This window comes from Electrophorus electricus, chromosome 16 (genome assembly GCF_041902795.1).
Source record: "Electrophorus electricus isolate QZ-2024a chromosome 16, ASM4190279v1, whole genome shotgun sequence".
NCBI lineage: Eukaryota > Metazoa > Chordata > Actinopteri > Gymnotiformes > Gymnotidae > Electrophorus > Electrophorus electricus.
This window is the reverse complement of record NC_137512.1, coordinates 13425296-13442164: the sequence shown is the minus strand read 5'-3', so window position 1 is coordinate 13442164 and position 16869 is coordinate 13425296. Positions and strand designations below refer to the sequence as shown.

Genomic DNA, 16869 nt, shown 5'->3' with positions numbered 1-16869 from the left:
TTATCAGTTTTGAAAGTTCTCTCTAGCAGTTCAGGTGACCATAAGGTCATGTTGCTTTCTGGAACGTCAAAACTGACCTATTGGGTATACAGCTGCCTTTATCCTTTTCTTCCTAATATAGTTGCCATACTTCATAATCCATTTATTATATTGCACTTCAGTAAAGCTTTCAGATTCAGGATAACAGTGTGTTTGTCAGTATATCACTATGTACATGCCTTGACTCATATTGAGCTCAACTGCATATGTAGATGTACAGTAAAACGTTTAAGAAGGGGAAGACATGCTAGAGTAGTGTGCACTGGTGAGTGAAAGGAGATGGTCCATCTCCCTGATTGATTATTTTTTACATATTTGTCACATACGTTTTTTTCCCCAAACAATGCACTTTTTACTTAATAAGTTTGCTTCCTGCCATAATGTTGCCAATAATCATGTAATTATTTAAATATTGTTAAGATTTAAAATAAAGGCATCTAAAATGCTCAATGATTTTGCATTATATCCAAATGAATTTAGAAAGCTCGTCTTATGATGAAGTAAACTAATGAAATAATGGAACTAGTGCTAGAATAAGCTCTAGTGCTGTACTCCAAACAATTATTTTACTATGTCTACTAAGTAATTAACTAGAATAAAATGATTATTTTAGTTACTGCAATTAGTAAACAAAAGTTTGCAGTTTTTGTTGCATTTAGTTGTTAAACCTGTGGTATCACTCTTAAGCATGATTTAAACATGTGATTCCACAGATCAAACCAGATGTTCCCACAGATTTTTTTATTTATTTATGTAGGATAAGATTTCCTCTCCAACTACTACTGGTAGTAAAAATAAACTTGCACATGTAAGGAATTTATCTCCTAGTCTTTCTTTGGTTTAGAAAGTCATTAGGTAGGGAGAAATGTAGTATTCTTGAATATTGTTGGTAGATATGAAACCAATCTTTTATTAAATCAGTATGCATTCAGGTTTTAAACAAATTTTAATTAAAACTTTTAAGGATTGTGATCGCTCATTTTGCTTAAGGGATCAATATGTCATTTTACATTTATCTGACACTTTTAGCTAAAGCAACTTACAATTATGACTGAGGGATCCAACAGTGGGATTTGAACCAGCAACCTTCCGATTATAAGTCAAAAACCATCGCCACTAAGCTACTGCTGCACACCAAAAAGTAGCAAACAATATTTATTAAATATTATTTTGAAATCATGTAATCCAGTAAAAGATGTTAATGCAATTAAGGCACATTGTACAGGTGGAAATATAGTAGACGAAATTTCCATGTGAAGCCTGTAATTTAACATGGTTGTGACTTTAGTTGGTATTCCCCAAGCTCTGTAGCTGGGCAAAACAATCCAGCATTAAATCACTAATGACTGGAAGAAGGACGTGATACTTTCCTTAAGCAAAAATGAAGGAAACACTATACACTGTTTTGCTGCAATTCTCATATGTCAAGGCTGTCTCTATCTTGTTACTTTATCCAAATTTTACATTACTATCTATTCATTGATACAACAGTTTTTTTCCAGTTACAAAATGCCTGGGGTATTTTAGTTAGTTTCCTTCAAATTGTCCTCAACATCACATTTCATTTCTCATGGCCTGCTCCTTAAAGGAAAGTACTGTTCAAAGTAGCAAAGTTACAGCTATGTCAGACTGTCATCATTCATGGCTTCATTTGAATGTGATCCAATATGTCCTTGGTGCACTCACATGTTTGGTCTGCCTCAATCTACAGCCACAAATAAATACATTTTTTAATTTGGAAAAAAAATTCTGCCAAAGAAGATATGCATTATCTGTCAAAATAAGTAGTTACCTTTAATTCCAAGTCTGATTTTTCTGAGGTTTATTGGTATCCCTTTTTCGTGATCCAGTTCTGGCATTGGCCCCTTAAAAAGAACGTAACAATGGAACATTCAGGCAACTGAACTGTACTGTAGCTCATATTAAGCTTTGTATACCAGTGTTCTCACCACAGTCACTTAGGCAGGAGTTACTCTCTGTATCTTGTGGGCTGTCTGGCTGAGGTTCGTCAGATTTTTTGTAATAATAATCTTGATCTGGTGGGCCAAATCGCTGATAAACAGAGATAGGCCATGTATTATCTTTTTCTGAACCCAGCAAACTGACAAAAAATTTTAAAGTGTGTGACATTGAATCTCCTTATGTTAATACTGAGTCTTAAATGAATAAGTGCTAAATCTTCTGACTCGGTATTGGTATATCAAATGCACAGAACATAGTGTCAAATAATAGACAAACCTTCATAGTTATCATTTTGTATAGGTTTTTACCTTGTCAGGCCACATAAAACTGACAAAGAGGATGATGGGAAGGCCCACAGTGAAGACATACACACTCCATAGCCAGGGGTGCTTTATTGTGGCAGACAGCAACCGTTTTACAATTCCAGGCTAGAAGAGGATCGAGTAAAAATGGATAAGAGCCTTAATCCTAAAATGGCACTTCCCTGGTCTCCTGACAAGCAAATAAAACTGAAGAGATTTTTATGGATCCTCGATAAGGAGCCAGGAAGAAAACTGTGTTGAATCTCATTAAAACCTAACAGCTATAGCAGGGCTGAGACCTGTTTGCTTTACAATACCATGCATCACATCAGGAACCACAGTGGGCTTACTGTCTGCCTCTGTCCCCATGTGTCCTCTGTCCATCGTTTGGCAAGCTCTAGATCATCACATAGCAGGATATTGTCAAACAGCACATTCCCAGTGAGGGACCAGAGCTCAAAGCCCACTGCACCCACAGGACTCATTTTAAAGGGCTGAGGGTCCTCAAAGTAAGCAGGGTTAGGAACCATCTGTGGCTTCCACTTGCCCTAATGCAGACATCAGCAATTAGGGCTCAACTTTAATTTTCAGTTAAGGTTAGGTATTAAATCCTTTGTGATTCACTGATAAACCTACAGTTTAAATTCAGTTTAAATTGTTAACTGAGCATTGATGAAAACTCTGAACTCTGTTGAAGTCTACCTGATAATTAGGATTGTCAATCATAGGTGCTTTCCACTTGCCCTTGTACGCTGGGTTAGATACCATAGGAGGCTTCCAGGGTCCACAACCTGGAGCCTCTGAACAGGCAGGATTAGCAATCAGAGGAGCCTCCCATTCCCCATCCATGTCCACAGACCTGGTTTGCACACAGACACAAAGTGAAACCACCTGATATTTGATTTACATCAAGGAAAAACTATAAATAGTTTCAATCAATTATTGACAGTGAGCTTGATAATAGTGCTCAAAAGTTAAAAGCAAAGCCAGCACCATTAGTATAATCAGATCAGATACGTTTTCTAATATTTTTCTCCAAAAGAAAGTCAAAGTCACACTATACTCTACAGTCACAGAGCCAAGTATTGTGGTGCCTGGGAGCTAAAGGCCTGCATTGTGACAAGTCATGTGCACGGTAGCTGGCTTACACACCAGTCAATTGGAGGATGAGCCTCTGGGTGTGGGATAAAGGGCTCTTCCTCTTCTATCCAGGCTAAAGGTCTCTGCGCTTTGGGGTCTGCAATGAACTGGGGAGCCTCCTCGTCCCTTTAGAGACATTCAGTACCATTCCACAGTAAAGCTACTGTACAAAACCCCAGTGTTATGACTTTAAAGTGTTTGTCTAGTAGGGTGTCTGTCTAGTGGACCATTCTGCAACACCAAGGGTATTAGTAAAGTTACAATCATCAATACTTCAGAGACAATATAAAACCTATGACTAAATCTGCACAGATCTACTGAGGTTATGATATATATGCTACTACAAAAATAAATATCTGCACAAATGTGTGGGTCTGCATCTGTATGTTCAGGTCAAGTGGATTGTTAGGAAACCTCTAACATGCATTATGTGTTATGATTGTCTAAGGCTACCATAGCATTATATGTCGTAGTATTCTAAGACTACCATAACAGCATAAAAATAAATCTAATCCTAAACTAGGGGTGCCTTCCTTGCTTTTCTTTTTTCAGATTTTTTAAATCTGCAGATGCACTAAATATCATAAATCGGGGTAATAGATTACAACCCAAACTCTCAAGTAGATCTTTAGCAGCAGTTGTAGTGGCTCCTGCTTTAAATATACCAGTCCTGGGGTTTCATCACTGCAGGGTCAGGTATGTGATTCCGATCATCCCAGTTGGTAGGTTTTGTGTCTTCTGGGTCTTCTATCTCACAAGGGGGCACTACTGGTGGATCCATGTCCATCAGGAGGCTGCCCTGATTGACTAATACTTGGTCAATGAGAATTTCAAAGGTGTTGTCTGGATATAAATCTGAAAATCAGAGATTTCAGTTACAAGTACCATCTAGAATTTAGTGAAGGAAGCTGGTAAAATGTGTTAAATGGCACAACTTAGTTAAAACGCAACCTATTCTGTGTCTGTCATGCTCTAAAGCAACATTAGGCCTAAACCTGTGTGTTACAGCTCTTAAAAATTATGCAAGTTTAAGATTTGCTGAATTTTGCTCTGGTTGAGACTCACTGAGAGTGTAGAGGTGAGGTTTGTGATCAATGAAATATTCACTCAGATCAGCCTCAGGCTGCTGTGCATGTTTCTCCTCATACAACCCAGTCACAGGGTTCCAATGGCGGAAGATGAAATGTACCTTGTAAGTGTTGCCACATTTGTCAGGACCAAACATAATGGTGTATGGGGTGACATCATTAAACTGACTCTAAAACAACAACAAAAAAAGATACATTTCATGTAACAATGTCACAACACAGACTCCTGATGTGGAATACTTTAGTGATAATCATACCAAACGTAGATCATCTGAATGAGAAAGCAACTTTATGTAGGCTCCACCACAATCAATCCCCTTTTGGAAGAAAACTTCATATCTGTGGAGAGTTGTCAGTTATATGTTTATTAAAAGAATGTGATTTAATATTGTGGGGACATGAATAGTAAGGTTGATTGAATGGCATGTATTACTGTAGGCAGAGGGGTTTGCTGTTAAAGTGAAACACTGGGTGTATATATGTAGCAATAGCATGATGTCGACCCGGAGACTTGAGGATAAGACCCTTGTTCCCTGGGAATTCTTGATTGCTGGGTTCTTCCACCACCCATTCCCCTAATAACAAAAACCGAATAAAACCACTCTTCAAATAGAGTGCTGGAATGGCAACTACAATATTTAATCACCTCATCAGAGAATTTCACAAATCACAAAAGCCTACAGTTTGTAATCTTTTAAAAGGCCTGACAGAATCACATCAATCTTACCATCATATTTGTGAATGTCCAATTCCCTCTCTTTAAGTGCTTGGGAGAGAACCCAATTTCTTCAGTAGGAAAATGGAGATGGAAGGTGAGATATATTGAACTCACACAAAGAAATGATTGCTCATTGGATATGCCTGAGCATTTAAAACCACAGACATTGGGGCTCTTAAGACAATTGACATGCCCAGCCCCTGACAAAGCCATCCAAAACTCTGAACAACTGGTATGGTTTTGCTGGGAGCAGGACAAAATGTGGAGTGTGTGGGCACTGCCAAAAGACATGATGACGAAAGACAGATAAGGACTACTTGTAAGAATAACCAGAACAAAACTGTACCTATCCAATGGGCTTGTGTCAAAGGTTTCTGTGATATATGCCTTGCTTGGACCATTGATGTCTCTGTAAATACTCTGACAGATGGGAAGGTAAGGCAATATGACATTAATGCATATTATTATTATTATTATTATTATTATTATTATTAATAATAATAATAATAATAATAATAATAATAATAGTTTGTTGTTCATGATGAGACTGGTGGTTAATAAAACTTTTTCTTTGATTGATCAATTTGGTAATATGACAAACTAACCTGGTCCTCATTGGTCGCAGTCCAAGTCAAGTAGAAACATAAACCAACAAGCATGCCCTGGCGGCTAATCATATCTCTCTCTCGAGCGTTAGTAAGTTTTTCAGCTTAGCCGATTTTCTGGTTACTCTGCCCTGTGTCCTGTAGCATGCAATTTCTAAAAGAAACACTCCAAAAATAAAGCAAAGTAGTCAGCTTAAGACCAACCAACTTCACCGTCCTTTAGTCGCCTTGCATTCGTGAATAGAAACTTCCTGAATACTCAAGGTTATCAAATGTGGACTTTGAACTCGTGATCCCACACGCTTGTGGAAAATTATCGAAATGACTAGGCCTATATTTCGTTCGTCTGAATTGCGCGTACTCGGTTAATCTTCAAAGAGTAAAGCAAGTAGTCTCTAAGGAGTACGCCCTTCACCTTTATTGTAATAGGTACCCACAGGCAAAAAAATAAATAAATAAGTGTGTGTGTATGTATGCATGCATATATATGTGTGTGTATGTATGCATGTATGTATGTATGTTTGCGTTTCTAAGCCTATTTTATATATATATATTTTAGCCGTCACCAGCAACATATCAACAAAGAAAACATTGTGCAATTTAGGAAGCATTCACTTCCCCTGTGCACACCTTTGAGGTTAATTTTGATAACACAGTATGACAGTCGTTACCACAACCCCAACAGTAACTACTAAACGGAAATTAACATTAGCTCATACGTTACAAAATAGATGTCCCCTCGATTATTCATATGAAATATGATATATATGAACAGGCGTCAATTGTGGCATGGTTTTAAACAGCGAGGAAATGCAGTCTTAAAAGACTGAAATAATAAGGAGGTACTAAAATGAGTGCAAATAACCAAAGAAGCCAACATACTCCGACTCGTACTGCTGCATAAATTCTCCTTGTCATGGGACGTGCGGGGGGGGTAGTGTCACCTTGTTTGTGGACATGCCTTTTGTGATTGCGCCCACCTGCACGGGGTTTCACGTCGTGTCTGTTTAAATCTAGTGTGTGTACGGTGTTGGTCATTGTTAGTCTGCCGTTATATGTTAAACACGTATGTAGTCATTGTTAAGTGTTAATGTGTAGTGTGTTTTGTTAACCATGGAAGTTATGGCTTTTGTTAATGTTGTGTATGAGTGCCACCAGTGCTGTTCTCGTCTTTCGTTAATAAATGTTCCACTTTATCTGGAGAGTTTGTGGGTCCTCGACGCCCATCGGCACTCGGGCCAGCAGATTCGTTACACTCCTAAAGCGCTCGTTACACTCCTAAAGCGCTGTACATACACAATCTTCGTATCTTTTCTGATTGATTGAATGAAAAAAGTGTTGACAATCTAATCTCTTGTTCATCCATAAATTAAGGCGTGGCATTACTAAAATGATGTTCATGAATGTGGAATGTAAGCACAATTATAATTAGACTGATAATAATATAATGCTGCTTTACTTTATCCTTACGAACATTATTAAAATGCAGTAAAACAATTTTAGGTTAAATGGAAAAAGCAGAGTCAATGACCTATCTCTCCAAGTCAATACAATTTTATATAATCATAGTGCCAAAACAAATGAAGCAAGGTTTTCAGTTACACAAAAAAAGAGCCATTTGGATTAACAAATGTTTTAATAACAATTAACAAATTATCTTCCTAATTTACAAATTGGTAAGTCATTGCAAATGGAGAAAAGATTCAGTGTGTTAACTTGGTCAAGGTGTTGTGAAAGCACTGGTGGACTTACTAAGTTTATTCATTATCTATTACATGTATGTATAACAGTAGAACATTAATTGGCAGTCATAATCACTAAAATTATGTAGATCTAATTAAAATTCCATTATAAGTGGGGTTTTAAAAAAAATCATTTTTGTGATTTATTTTAATGATATTATAAAGAAATCGAGGAAATTCTGTCCAGCAGTTTTATACATTTAGAACTGGTAGTACATCTCTAGTGTTTTTCAAAAAGGTTTCAGACTCAGATGTGCCAGATTTCGGTTTGACAGAAGACTTTTTGAGAAAAATAAATGTACGTTTGATGATACCAACAGCTTTATAAAAATTCAAGAAAAGCATCAATCTGATTTCTGAGCATAGTTTAATATTACATTACTGTTCATAAAGCCTGTAAGCTGTGCAATAACATTTAAAACCTCCCATAAGGTTACAGAACTACCACAATACAACAACTGATGCCATTTAGGTTGGCAACATTTTGATGATCAGCTATTTAGTTTTACTGTCCTTCAGAATAACAAAGGTAAGTAAGGATGCTGTCATTCCCAGAAAGGAAATGTGTCTTATAATTCCACATTGTGAGAGAGATTAGTCAGAATTCCTGTTTCCATCAATTGAAAAAAAGAAAGTAATTAAGTGTTTTTCTTGGACATTTGATATGAATATATATAATTCAGTTAACTACGTTTCAGTGCATTCATTTGTGTCAAGTATTCTTCCTAGGACAAAGTTGTGCCCTTTTTTTTTATTATAAATGAGACAAAATAAACACTCTGGAAGCTGGCAAAATTGCAGATATTGTATGGGTTTGGAGAGTAAAATATTGCTCCTTTCAATCCTCATGACTATATCATACTTTTAAAAAGCATTTCTTATAAATATTGGGTGTGTGTGAGGATGTTGGATGATGAAGAGTGTTTTAAATGCTCTGTAATCCACATAAGGAAAACAACAACCCAGATGTAACCTACCTTTTTTTGGTGATATGCCATAAACATAAGATGTATCAAAGTTCAAAAGTCCCAGTACAGTGAATATAAATATTATTTCAGGTGGAATGTATTTAGGTTAGACCTGTTTTTTTTTTCCAAGCCTTGTCTTTTATCATTAGCTTGTTCCTTCTCTGTCTCATATTTCTCTCCTTAGGCAGCAGTCTCAGTTAATCTTATTCCTTGATTATCTTATTCCTTGATGTAGAGATTAGTTCATACAATTTACCTGCTGTATAATATACTTCAGCATGTGGCTTACACAATATGTCCTGCTTGCTGTGGTCAATAGAAATCCAATCATTTGTATGCCCTAAAGACTGTTATGATCTATGAAGGATAATGCATAAAGGACACAAAAGCTCTGCCTTTGTATTCTGCTCCAGTATTCAGATTCAGTAGCTCCCACACAGTACTAGTGCAGTCAGTAAGTGGAGATGGACATCACTTTGACATGATGATTGAGCACAACATGTTACTATAAATAGAAAAATCACAGAATAGCCCTAGGACACAGGCTACATTATTCATGTGCAGAGTGACATAGTGACATTCTTATGTGAACTTATATGAACTCATGGAGAAACTGCTGCATTCTAATATGACCACTTTACAGATTGAAAATAGAAAAATCTCTAAATCTTACTGATACAGATTAGAACTGTGACTTTAGTTGATGAGACTTAGATCTAGTTTAAGAGCAGATCCATAAACTGTGCAAACAAAAGTCATTTTCATTTTCTCCTTTTGTTTGCCCTGAATTTTAGTGTTGTTCTAAACATTTTTGTATATAGTTGTTATATACTATTCCCAGTATTAATGAACTGAAATTATATAGAATTTATATAGATGAACTAATTGCTCTGCAAGTATGTAATATTTAAAAAACAAGAAATTGATGTTGCCTCTCTGCAAGCTGCCTCCACTTGGCCTTTTGTTTATGTTGTCCTTTTCTGTTGCATGTTGAGTCTCACACTCTGTGTTACCTGTGTGTGGTTATGTCATTCATTTATAAGCCCTTTGTTTTATGGACAGTTGTTGGTCATTAACATTACGTTGGCTTTCTTTAGTTCCTGTTTGTGCACGTTTATGTTCCTTTTCATTTTCATTAAACTCTTCAGTTGGAGAGTTGCTTTGTTTTGCGTCATTTTTTTTTTTTTTTTGTTCTTCACCTATGGCAAAGAATATAAGCACAGTTGCTTGATCTCAAAATAAACAATAGTTCTTATTCAGTAAGTTGTTATTATTGGCTTTTAAGCTACTAAGGCTTCGTACCAGTGTTGGCTATCAACTATTTAATTCTTGTTTATTGCTGATCTACTGAAGGGACATGTTTCAGTTATTCAGTGTGTGGATTTAATAAGTCCCGTGATAGTATGTTGTCTTCTGTTATTTCTGCCATTTTTTCACTCAGGTGATCACATTTTGTACTGTGAATGAGCCATCCTCTACCATCCTTCAGGTAAATAGACTTCACAACTTTCGCACGGTCAGATGTTAACTATGTTCGCAATGTTACACTACTACACACTGTATACTACACACCGCATACCGGTCCCTGTAGGACTATGCAATATAGTATCCAGTATGCGACAATTGCAAACAATACTACAGGCTCACACAAACGTATGATTTTCCGCCACCATTGCATGATGGGATGCAGAACACCATGAAGATAGCTCTGGTCGCATACTGGAATATTTGGCTTGAGTAATATGCCATCCAGGTATTTTTCACGTACTGAATAAATTTATTTTAGTTGCATACTGCATGTGACACACTGATTTGGGGCCCAATCAGTGCGAGTAGTATTAGAAGGCTATTTCGAACGTAGACGTTGTGTTTGTTTTACCACATCACACGACTTAAAATATAAAATTTTCAATAACAAAAAACTTTTTGAAAACTTTGAAAAATATTACATATGATTGTGTTTTATTGTCTCTGCATTTTCTTACTCCTTTTAAATTAAATATAACTAATAAAGACAACGTTAGCACATTAAGGCTAGCTGCTTACTAGATTTACTATTAACAGTATTACTTGGGAAAGCTTACTTCTGAGCTTCGTAATTTAAATGGAATGCTAAACGAGATACATTTAGTCGAGTGGCTGAATAAAATGGCAGAATAAAATAAAATATTAAAACAAGCGATACACTGAAGTCAACATTGCACTGTTATTTTGAAAACCGTTATTTTGTGTATCGCTGTAGTTGTTTTCGTACGGTCACGAAGTTGTGAGCGGTGGTAGAAGAGGGCGCGAGAGGATCTTGAGGCGGTGAGTTTCTGGATAACTTGGCTAACAATTTTTGTAGCTAGTGTATTGCAGTCTGTTTGAGTATTTAGATAGTTACATCAGCGTACTGTTTTCAAATTAGGCGGTGATTTATATTACCAAGCAACGTGATCGCTTTAGCTAGCTCATTAGCTATAAAGCAACTCAGTTAGTTAGCTAGTTTTGGAAAACATCTGTCATTTAGTTAGCTTGCTGCAGCCGATTACGTTTATCAGTGTTTTAAACATAAAGTGAAGCTAATTATCAACCGTTTTGGGGAGGTAGCTATGGTTTAAATGGGTACTATATTAGCTAAATAAGTAGCAAGCTTGATAGAACACCCTAACCTACACAGGTTTCGGTAGTTTGGTTTGCTGTAGGTAGCTACGACACCTATATCTGAGATAGCTATTTGTCCTTTTATAGCTAGTCCCCAATTTGTTAGCAGTGTAACTCGAGAGTTTGACATCTCCAAGAAAACATCAAGAGTCGCCGCTTAGCTAGCTGAAATTAGTGTTAGCTAGCTAGTAGCTGAGCTAACTATACGAAAATCAACAACCGTTGCTATCTAACCTATAAGTCTAACAAAAGCTAACTGGCTGGCTAGCTGACTTACAGTGGCGCCCGTGCTTAAACTTTGTATGTCGTTTTTGATTTGTTAGCTCGCTCGGTCGGTGGCCATTTTTACTAATTCTTAGCAGCCTACACAGCTAGCTAACCATATTCTTGCTAGCTAGCAAATGTTGGCCAATGTTAACTTACATAATGTTAGCTAGCTAAGCTAACTAGCTGCTTGAATAACTGGCATTAGTTTGAAACGTTAGCTAGCTAATTGGTTTTGAAAGACTCTGTTAACCAGTCTTCCTGAATTTGGTTTCATCTTAGCTAGCTAGCCTAAAAGAAGTTAGCTAACGTCCTTTAGGCGATGACTGAAAACAGTCGAAGTGGAATATTTTACTCCTCATAAATAGGTAAACTAGGTTCTAGTTTGCCAAATCAGAATGATTGTGTTTAAAATCGAACCAGTTGATTGTATAGTGTAACTTTTTTTCCCGTTAAATTGCGCAATTGGCTACCTACTAAGTCGTTAGATTGCAGTTAAGATGTAAAGTTGTTGCAAAATTTAGAAGCTTCCCTTAATTGATATCGACAATGTGTTGTACACGTGATGGAGAAGTCTTGGTTTAGACCAGATGTACAGCTATTTTTTATACATCTGTGTCATTTCTTTTACACTTTAGAAGATGGATTTCTTTTAAGAGGCAGAATCAATCCTTAAAGTTAAACATCTAAGCATATACTCAAGGTTAATTTGAGTTGTGAATTGAGTTTTAAATTGATGAAAAGTAATGTGCAACACAACTGTTGTTTTTGTTTATTGCTACCACCAATGCAAAACAGCAGCCTTGTTTACTGACTCCGGCCTTTTTACAAACTGTAGGTGCCCCTGCTGGTGTGGACTAAGGAAGGATGCAGACTATAAAGTGTGTTGTGGTTGGTGATGGGGCAGTGGGGAAAACATGTCTTCTAATCTCGTACACCACCAATGCCTTTCCCGAGGAATACATCCCTACTGTGTTCGATAACTACAGTGCTCAGATGAGCGTGGATGGCCGTACAGTGAGCCTCAACCTCTGGGATACAGCAGGGCAGGAGGAGTACGACCGGCTGCGCACGCTCTCCTACCCACAGACCAACGTTTTCATCATCTGTTTCTCCATTGGCAGCCCCTCCTCATACGCCAACGTTCGGCACAAGTGGCACCCTGAGGTCTCACACCATTGCCCGAGCGTACCCATCCTCCTCGTGGGCACCAAGCGGGACCTGCGTAATGATGCTGATACCGTGAAAAAGCTGAAGGAGCAGAGCCTGGCCCCCACCACTCAGCAGCAGGGCAGTGCTCTGGCCAAACAGATTAATGCCTTTAAATATTTGGAGTGCTCTGCACTTCTCCAGGAGGGTGTTCGAGAAGTGTTCGCAGAGGCTGTACGTGCCGTGCTCTACCCAGTCACCAAAAAGAATTCCAAGAAATGTGTGCTTTTGTAGTCTGCCTCATTGCACCAATGGATTGCATCATTTCCATCAGGAAATGGACTCGCAGCAATCTGTGGACAGCCGCAAATGGGATGATCCTGGTATTGATATCCATCTCCTGTCTTCGCTTTTGAGGTATTGTTTTTGACCCTCCCGGTTCATTTTCTGCAGTCACCAAAGTATGTGCTCTTCGCTATAACTGAAGCATTTGCTCCTGTTGACTTTTAAACCACTCTCCCTTCTGGCCTCTTTTCTCTTCCTGGAATGTGGTTGTCCAGATCGCTTGCACTTACCTCAGTGACTTGTTATAAATGGAATGCGATAACATGGAAATATTTTGATAATGAAAATTAAAAGCAATACATAAGACCATGGCAAAGGTTCTGACCTGTGTGGGCCTGGTAGTATAGCTTGCCGGTGGCCTGAACTGGCATTCTTTATTTGAGCAGTCTCTGTAGACAAACCTGGACACCTTTCTTCTGCTTTATATATAAAACTTCATCTACATTCATATCAGTCCTTTTTGTGCCTAAAAATCCAACTCCAATTCTGTCATGATACTAAAGGAATGTTGCGATGACATGTGATTGCTCTTGATTACCTCGGTTCAATTTGCAGTAAGATCTTAAATTCGTTTACCCTTTCCTTTCCTGAGAATGATACAAACCTCTGTAAAACCTCTTTTGATCTTTACTGTTATCAATGGAACACCCAAATAATATTGTCTCCGTCAAGTTTTTATTTCTGTAAAATGGGGTGTTAGTGTGACATGGTGATATCTTGAGTCAGTTGCCTTATACAAAAGGTCATGTCAAGTTTGGATTAAACAAAAGGCTGCAACCTTATATCTGAGAGTGCATATCAGTAGCTACATGATGCTGCTAAACCGCTAAAACAATGGCAGTACTGCTATCAGATCCATGAAAGATATTGGGTCATCTTTCCTTGCCATCTATCTGAATTTATGCATAGAACTTACCCTTGAAGATCTTCCAAATGCCTTACTGGCACTCTTACACATAGTGTTGCCTTACAAGTTGAATTCTAAGTGCCTGTCCTATTTTCTAGTTAGTCTGTAATAGAGCCTGTTCCTGAAGTTCTTATTTGTTATTTTGTAAATGCCCGAAGCTTCACAGTTGCATTCATTCATCCTGCCTGCAGTGTGCTCTCTAAGCATGAGTGAGTACATCTGAGTAATGGCCACATTGCTGTAACAGATGAGCTAAGCCATGAAAGTAAATGGAGCATTTTTTGTTTGTGCCTGGAGATGGAGCACCAGGCATGTGTGGCTAACCCTCACTGTCCAGCACAGTGCTGTCCCCATGCCAGCTCTGAATGAGGAGCAGACTGTCCTGTTTAGTGGCTGTGTGTTACGTGTCCAGCACACATCAGTGCCAGACATTGATGAGATGCATGTTTGGTCCATATGGTGAAATATATTTGCATAATGTATTTGCTTAAAGCTCAAACATTTACCTTATAAAAGAAGAAAAATAATAACTATTTAATGGAAGTAATTAGTGGTGTGGAGCTTTTTACTGACTAATTGCCAATGTTGATCTATAAGTTTATTAAATGACTTTGTAATGTATATGAAAAAAATGCTACAATTGCTAATTTATTTGGGCACATTTAAGCTGCATATTCCTCAAAGCAATGCTGGTGCAGCATCGTTTGTGAAGTTGTATTAGATTAACATCTGTTTTTGTGGAATACAAGTATATGAATTCAGGCAAATAAGTCTTATACTTGTACTCTGAAATGTTTGATGTATGTTGGCCATAAGGAAGGACTGCACAGAGCCTACCTTTATAAAGAAAAAAATACACTCAGGCTGACTTTTTGTAATTACCAAAATCATTTGCATTGTCTTAACCTGTGTCCAAACAGTCCTCTACTATTTTGGCACAGAGCATTACATAGGTCTAGACATGAATAAAAAGATTTTGTTGTGACCCCCCCCCCCCCCTTTTTCCCCTTGCAAATGCCAGGCGATGGTTTGGACTGTCATCTTTTGGTTTTAGTCATTTGGAAATGTGGTGCCCATGCAGCTGCACATGCATGTGTAATCGCCATTTCGGTTTCTGACAGAAACATAGATTCAAAATTGATGTCACTGAATGGTAATGTGGTTTGAATGCTGAAGTGGTACACAGGTTTCACACCAAGATTATGCTCAAAAAGTCCTTCCTTCATGTAACAGGGCATATTTGCAGTGTTTCTTAAGAGTTACTGTAACTGACAGTCAGGCTACTCAAATGTTATTAGCTTTTAATTTTTATTTTGAATTTTGTCAGCAATACATAGCCAAAGAGTGCCTTTGGATACAAAGATGTCAATTTAAACACATTCAATAAATGGACCTATACTTTTGTGAATTATTGTTTTTAGAGTTCTAGCTATGTCATTCCGTGTTTCGCTTCATTTCCCACATTTACTGGAATTAATTCCATTATGCCAAATTTTATTGATCCATTGCTTATTATTATTGTCAACAGGATAATGTATGTAAGTGAAAAACTGTGGAAGCCTTTTGGAAATGTCAGTGTCACTAATTAGTGTAGACTTTAGGAAAGAATGGGCATGAGAATGAATGGCAGTCTTGGATGTACCATTCCTTGCATTTCTTTCTTCACTGTAATGCTGTCAAAATTGAGCAGACAAGGCTTCATGCTGCCTCATGTCTGCTTGCTATGGTGTATGGTACTACATTTATACACTGGGAACTTGATTTTTTTTTCAATCGTCATTTTTATAACAAAACATTTGTATAAATGAACTAACAGTGTAATGATTTTAAATTATACGAAATAAAAATATAATTTACAACTCATAGTGTGATGGTTTCATTCCTTTTTCACCTTCCCATGCATCCTCCTCTGTGTTGTTGTGCATGATTTGCTTTTTGACAAGTTCACAGGAAAAACAAGAAGCTGTGGGAGTCAGAGTGGAAATGAGTGTTTGCGTGGATGGAAAGGTCCTGACATAGAGCAGTTTTATGCTGCTGATATGCCAGAGAGCAGATTGAGCTCATAACCTTGCTTAAGCAGGTTTCCGCTGCTCCTGTGCACAAGCCACAACAAAGGAGAAGATATGCATTGGTGCATGTAGCAGAGCAAGGTGAAACTTCTACTGTAGTTAAGAATTCACACTTTAGTTGCAACCTGTTTTAAAGGCTTTGATCTACCCTTTGCTTCCTGACTCTGGTTGAAGCAAAAACAAGTAAGATCTGTTGCTAACACCTATAATAGTTTTAGGGTAAGCTGTGTTCTGTTTTGACAACAATGCAGAAATGCAGCAATACACAGACCAAATCTGGTCTTGGTGCTGGAAACTTAGTTTTGTTTTGTGCTGGTTATCTCACATCTGTCATAGCCAATGGTGGTTTATTATGCAATGGTGCAATGAGGTATTGTCACATGACTTTTTGGTAAAAGAAGAGAAGGAAAATCTACAGCAGTTTGACCTTGACTTTAATCAAGTATCTATATACATTGTTTAAAAAGAGCAAGTGGCCCTCATTTTATGAATACCCATGGCTGCGTTTACTATATCAGAGGTTTGCAAAACCTTTCAGAATCCCCCCCCCTTTCCTTTTGTAAATAATTATGCAAAAATATTGAAGTCATAAATTTAATACTTTCAGATAACTTAATTCATGAGGTTCTAAGAGCCCTACTAAAGCAATCAAGCAGACATAGACCCCATCCCATATTCTGCAATGGTTAACTGCTGGGCGGTATGTGACTGTTCTTGTGGATGATATTTATTTTACAGAAATATTTTCCATAATCCTAGCATTCCAGTAGATGGCAATAAAGCATTTTGTTGCAGCAGTCTCTAGGATACAACATGGTATCCTAGAGACTGCTTCACATCATCTCAAGAGACAGAGAGACCTTACACTGGCAAAATGTTGGCTTGGCTACTCTTCTTTGGTATTAACTACTTTTCTGGAGAGCAGATA

At 37.6% G+C, this 16869-nt stretch overlaps 2 protein-coding genes across 5 annotated transcripts; one reads left to right on the top strand and one right to left on the bottom strand.

The window, feature by feature from the left end:
• Positions 1-878: 878 nt before the first annotated feature.
• Positions 879-6165, bottom strand: si:ch211-274f20.2 (calnexin). 2 transcript variants are annotated; one of them, XM_027004942.3, is made up of 14 exons: positions 5855-6163; positions 5596-5669; positions 5259-5317; positions 4965-5106; positions 4789-4870; positions 4509-4701; positions 4109-4298; positions 3456-3569; positions 3006-3162; positions 2654-2851; positions 2310-2429; positions 1989-2091; positions 1832-1904; positions 884-1744 (listed from the first exon to the last, which is right to left on the bottom strand). In XM_027004942.3, exons 1-13 carry the CDS (start codon positions 5924-5926, stop codon positions 1834-1836), a joined length of 1575 nt encoding a protein of 524 aa, XP_026860743.2. In that variant the 5' UTR covers positions 5927-6163; the 3' UTR covers positions 884-1744; positions 1832-1833. The 2 variants fall into 2 exon arrangements, with proteins under 2 accessions (XP_026860744.2, XP_026860743.2); XM_027004943.3 differs by lacking the exon at positions 2310-2429 and having other exon boundaries at positions 879-1744; positions 5855-6165.
• A 4128-nt stretch (positions 6166-10293) lies between these two features.
• rhogd (ras homolog gene family, member Gd) lies at positions 10294-15735 on the top strand. 3 transcript variants are annotated; one of them, XM_035532184.2, is made up of 2 exons: positions 10294-10317; positions 12310-15735. In XM_035532184.2, exon 2 carries the CDS (start codon positions 12339-12341, stop codon positions 12912-12914), a length of 576 nt encoding a protein of 191 aa, XP_035388077.1. In that variant the 5' UTR covers positions 10294-10317; positions 12310-12338; the 3' UTR covers positions 12915-15735. The 3 variants fall into 3 exon arrangements, with proteins under 3 accessions (XP_035388077.1, XP_081554904.1, XP_026860728.1); XM_081698778.1 differs by lacking the exon at positions 10294-10317 and adding an exon at positions 10807-10871; XM_027004927.3 differs by lacking the exon at positions 10294-10317 and adding an exon at positions 10896-11839.
• Positions 15736-16869: the final 1134 nt, after the last annotated feature.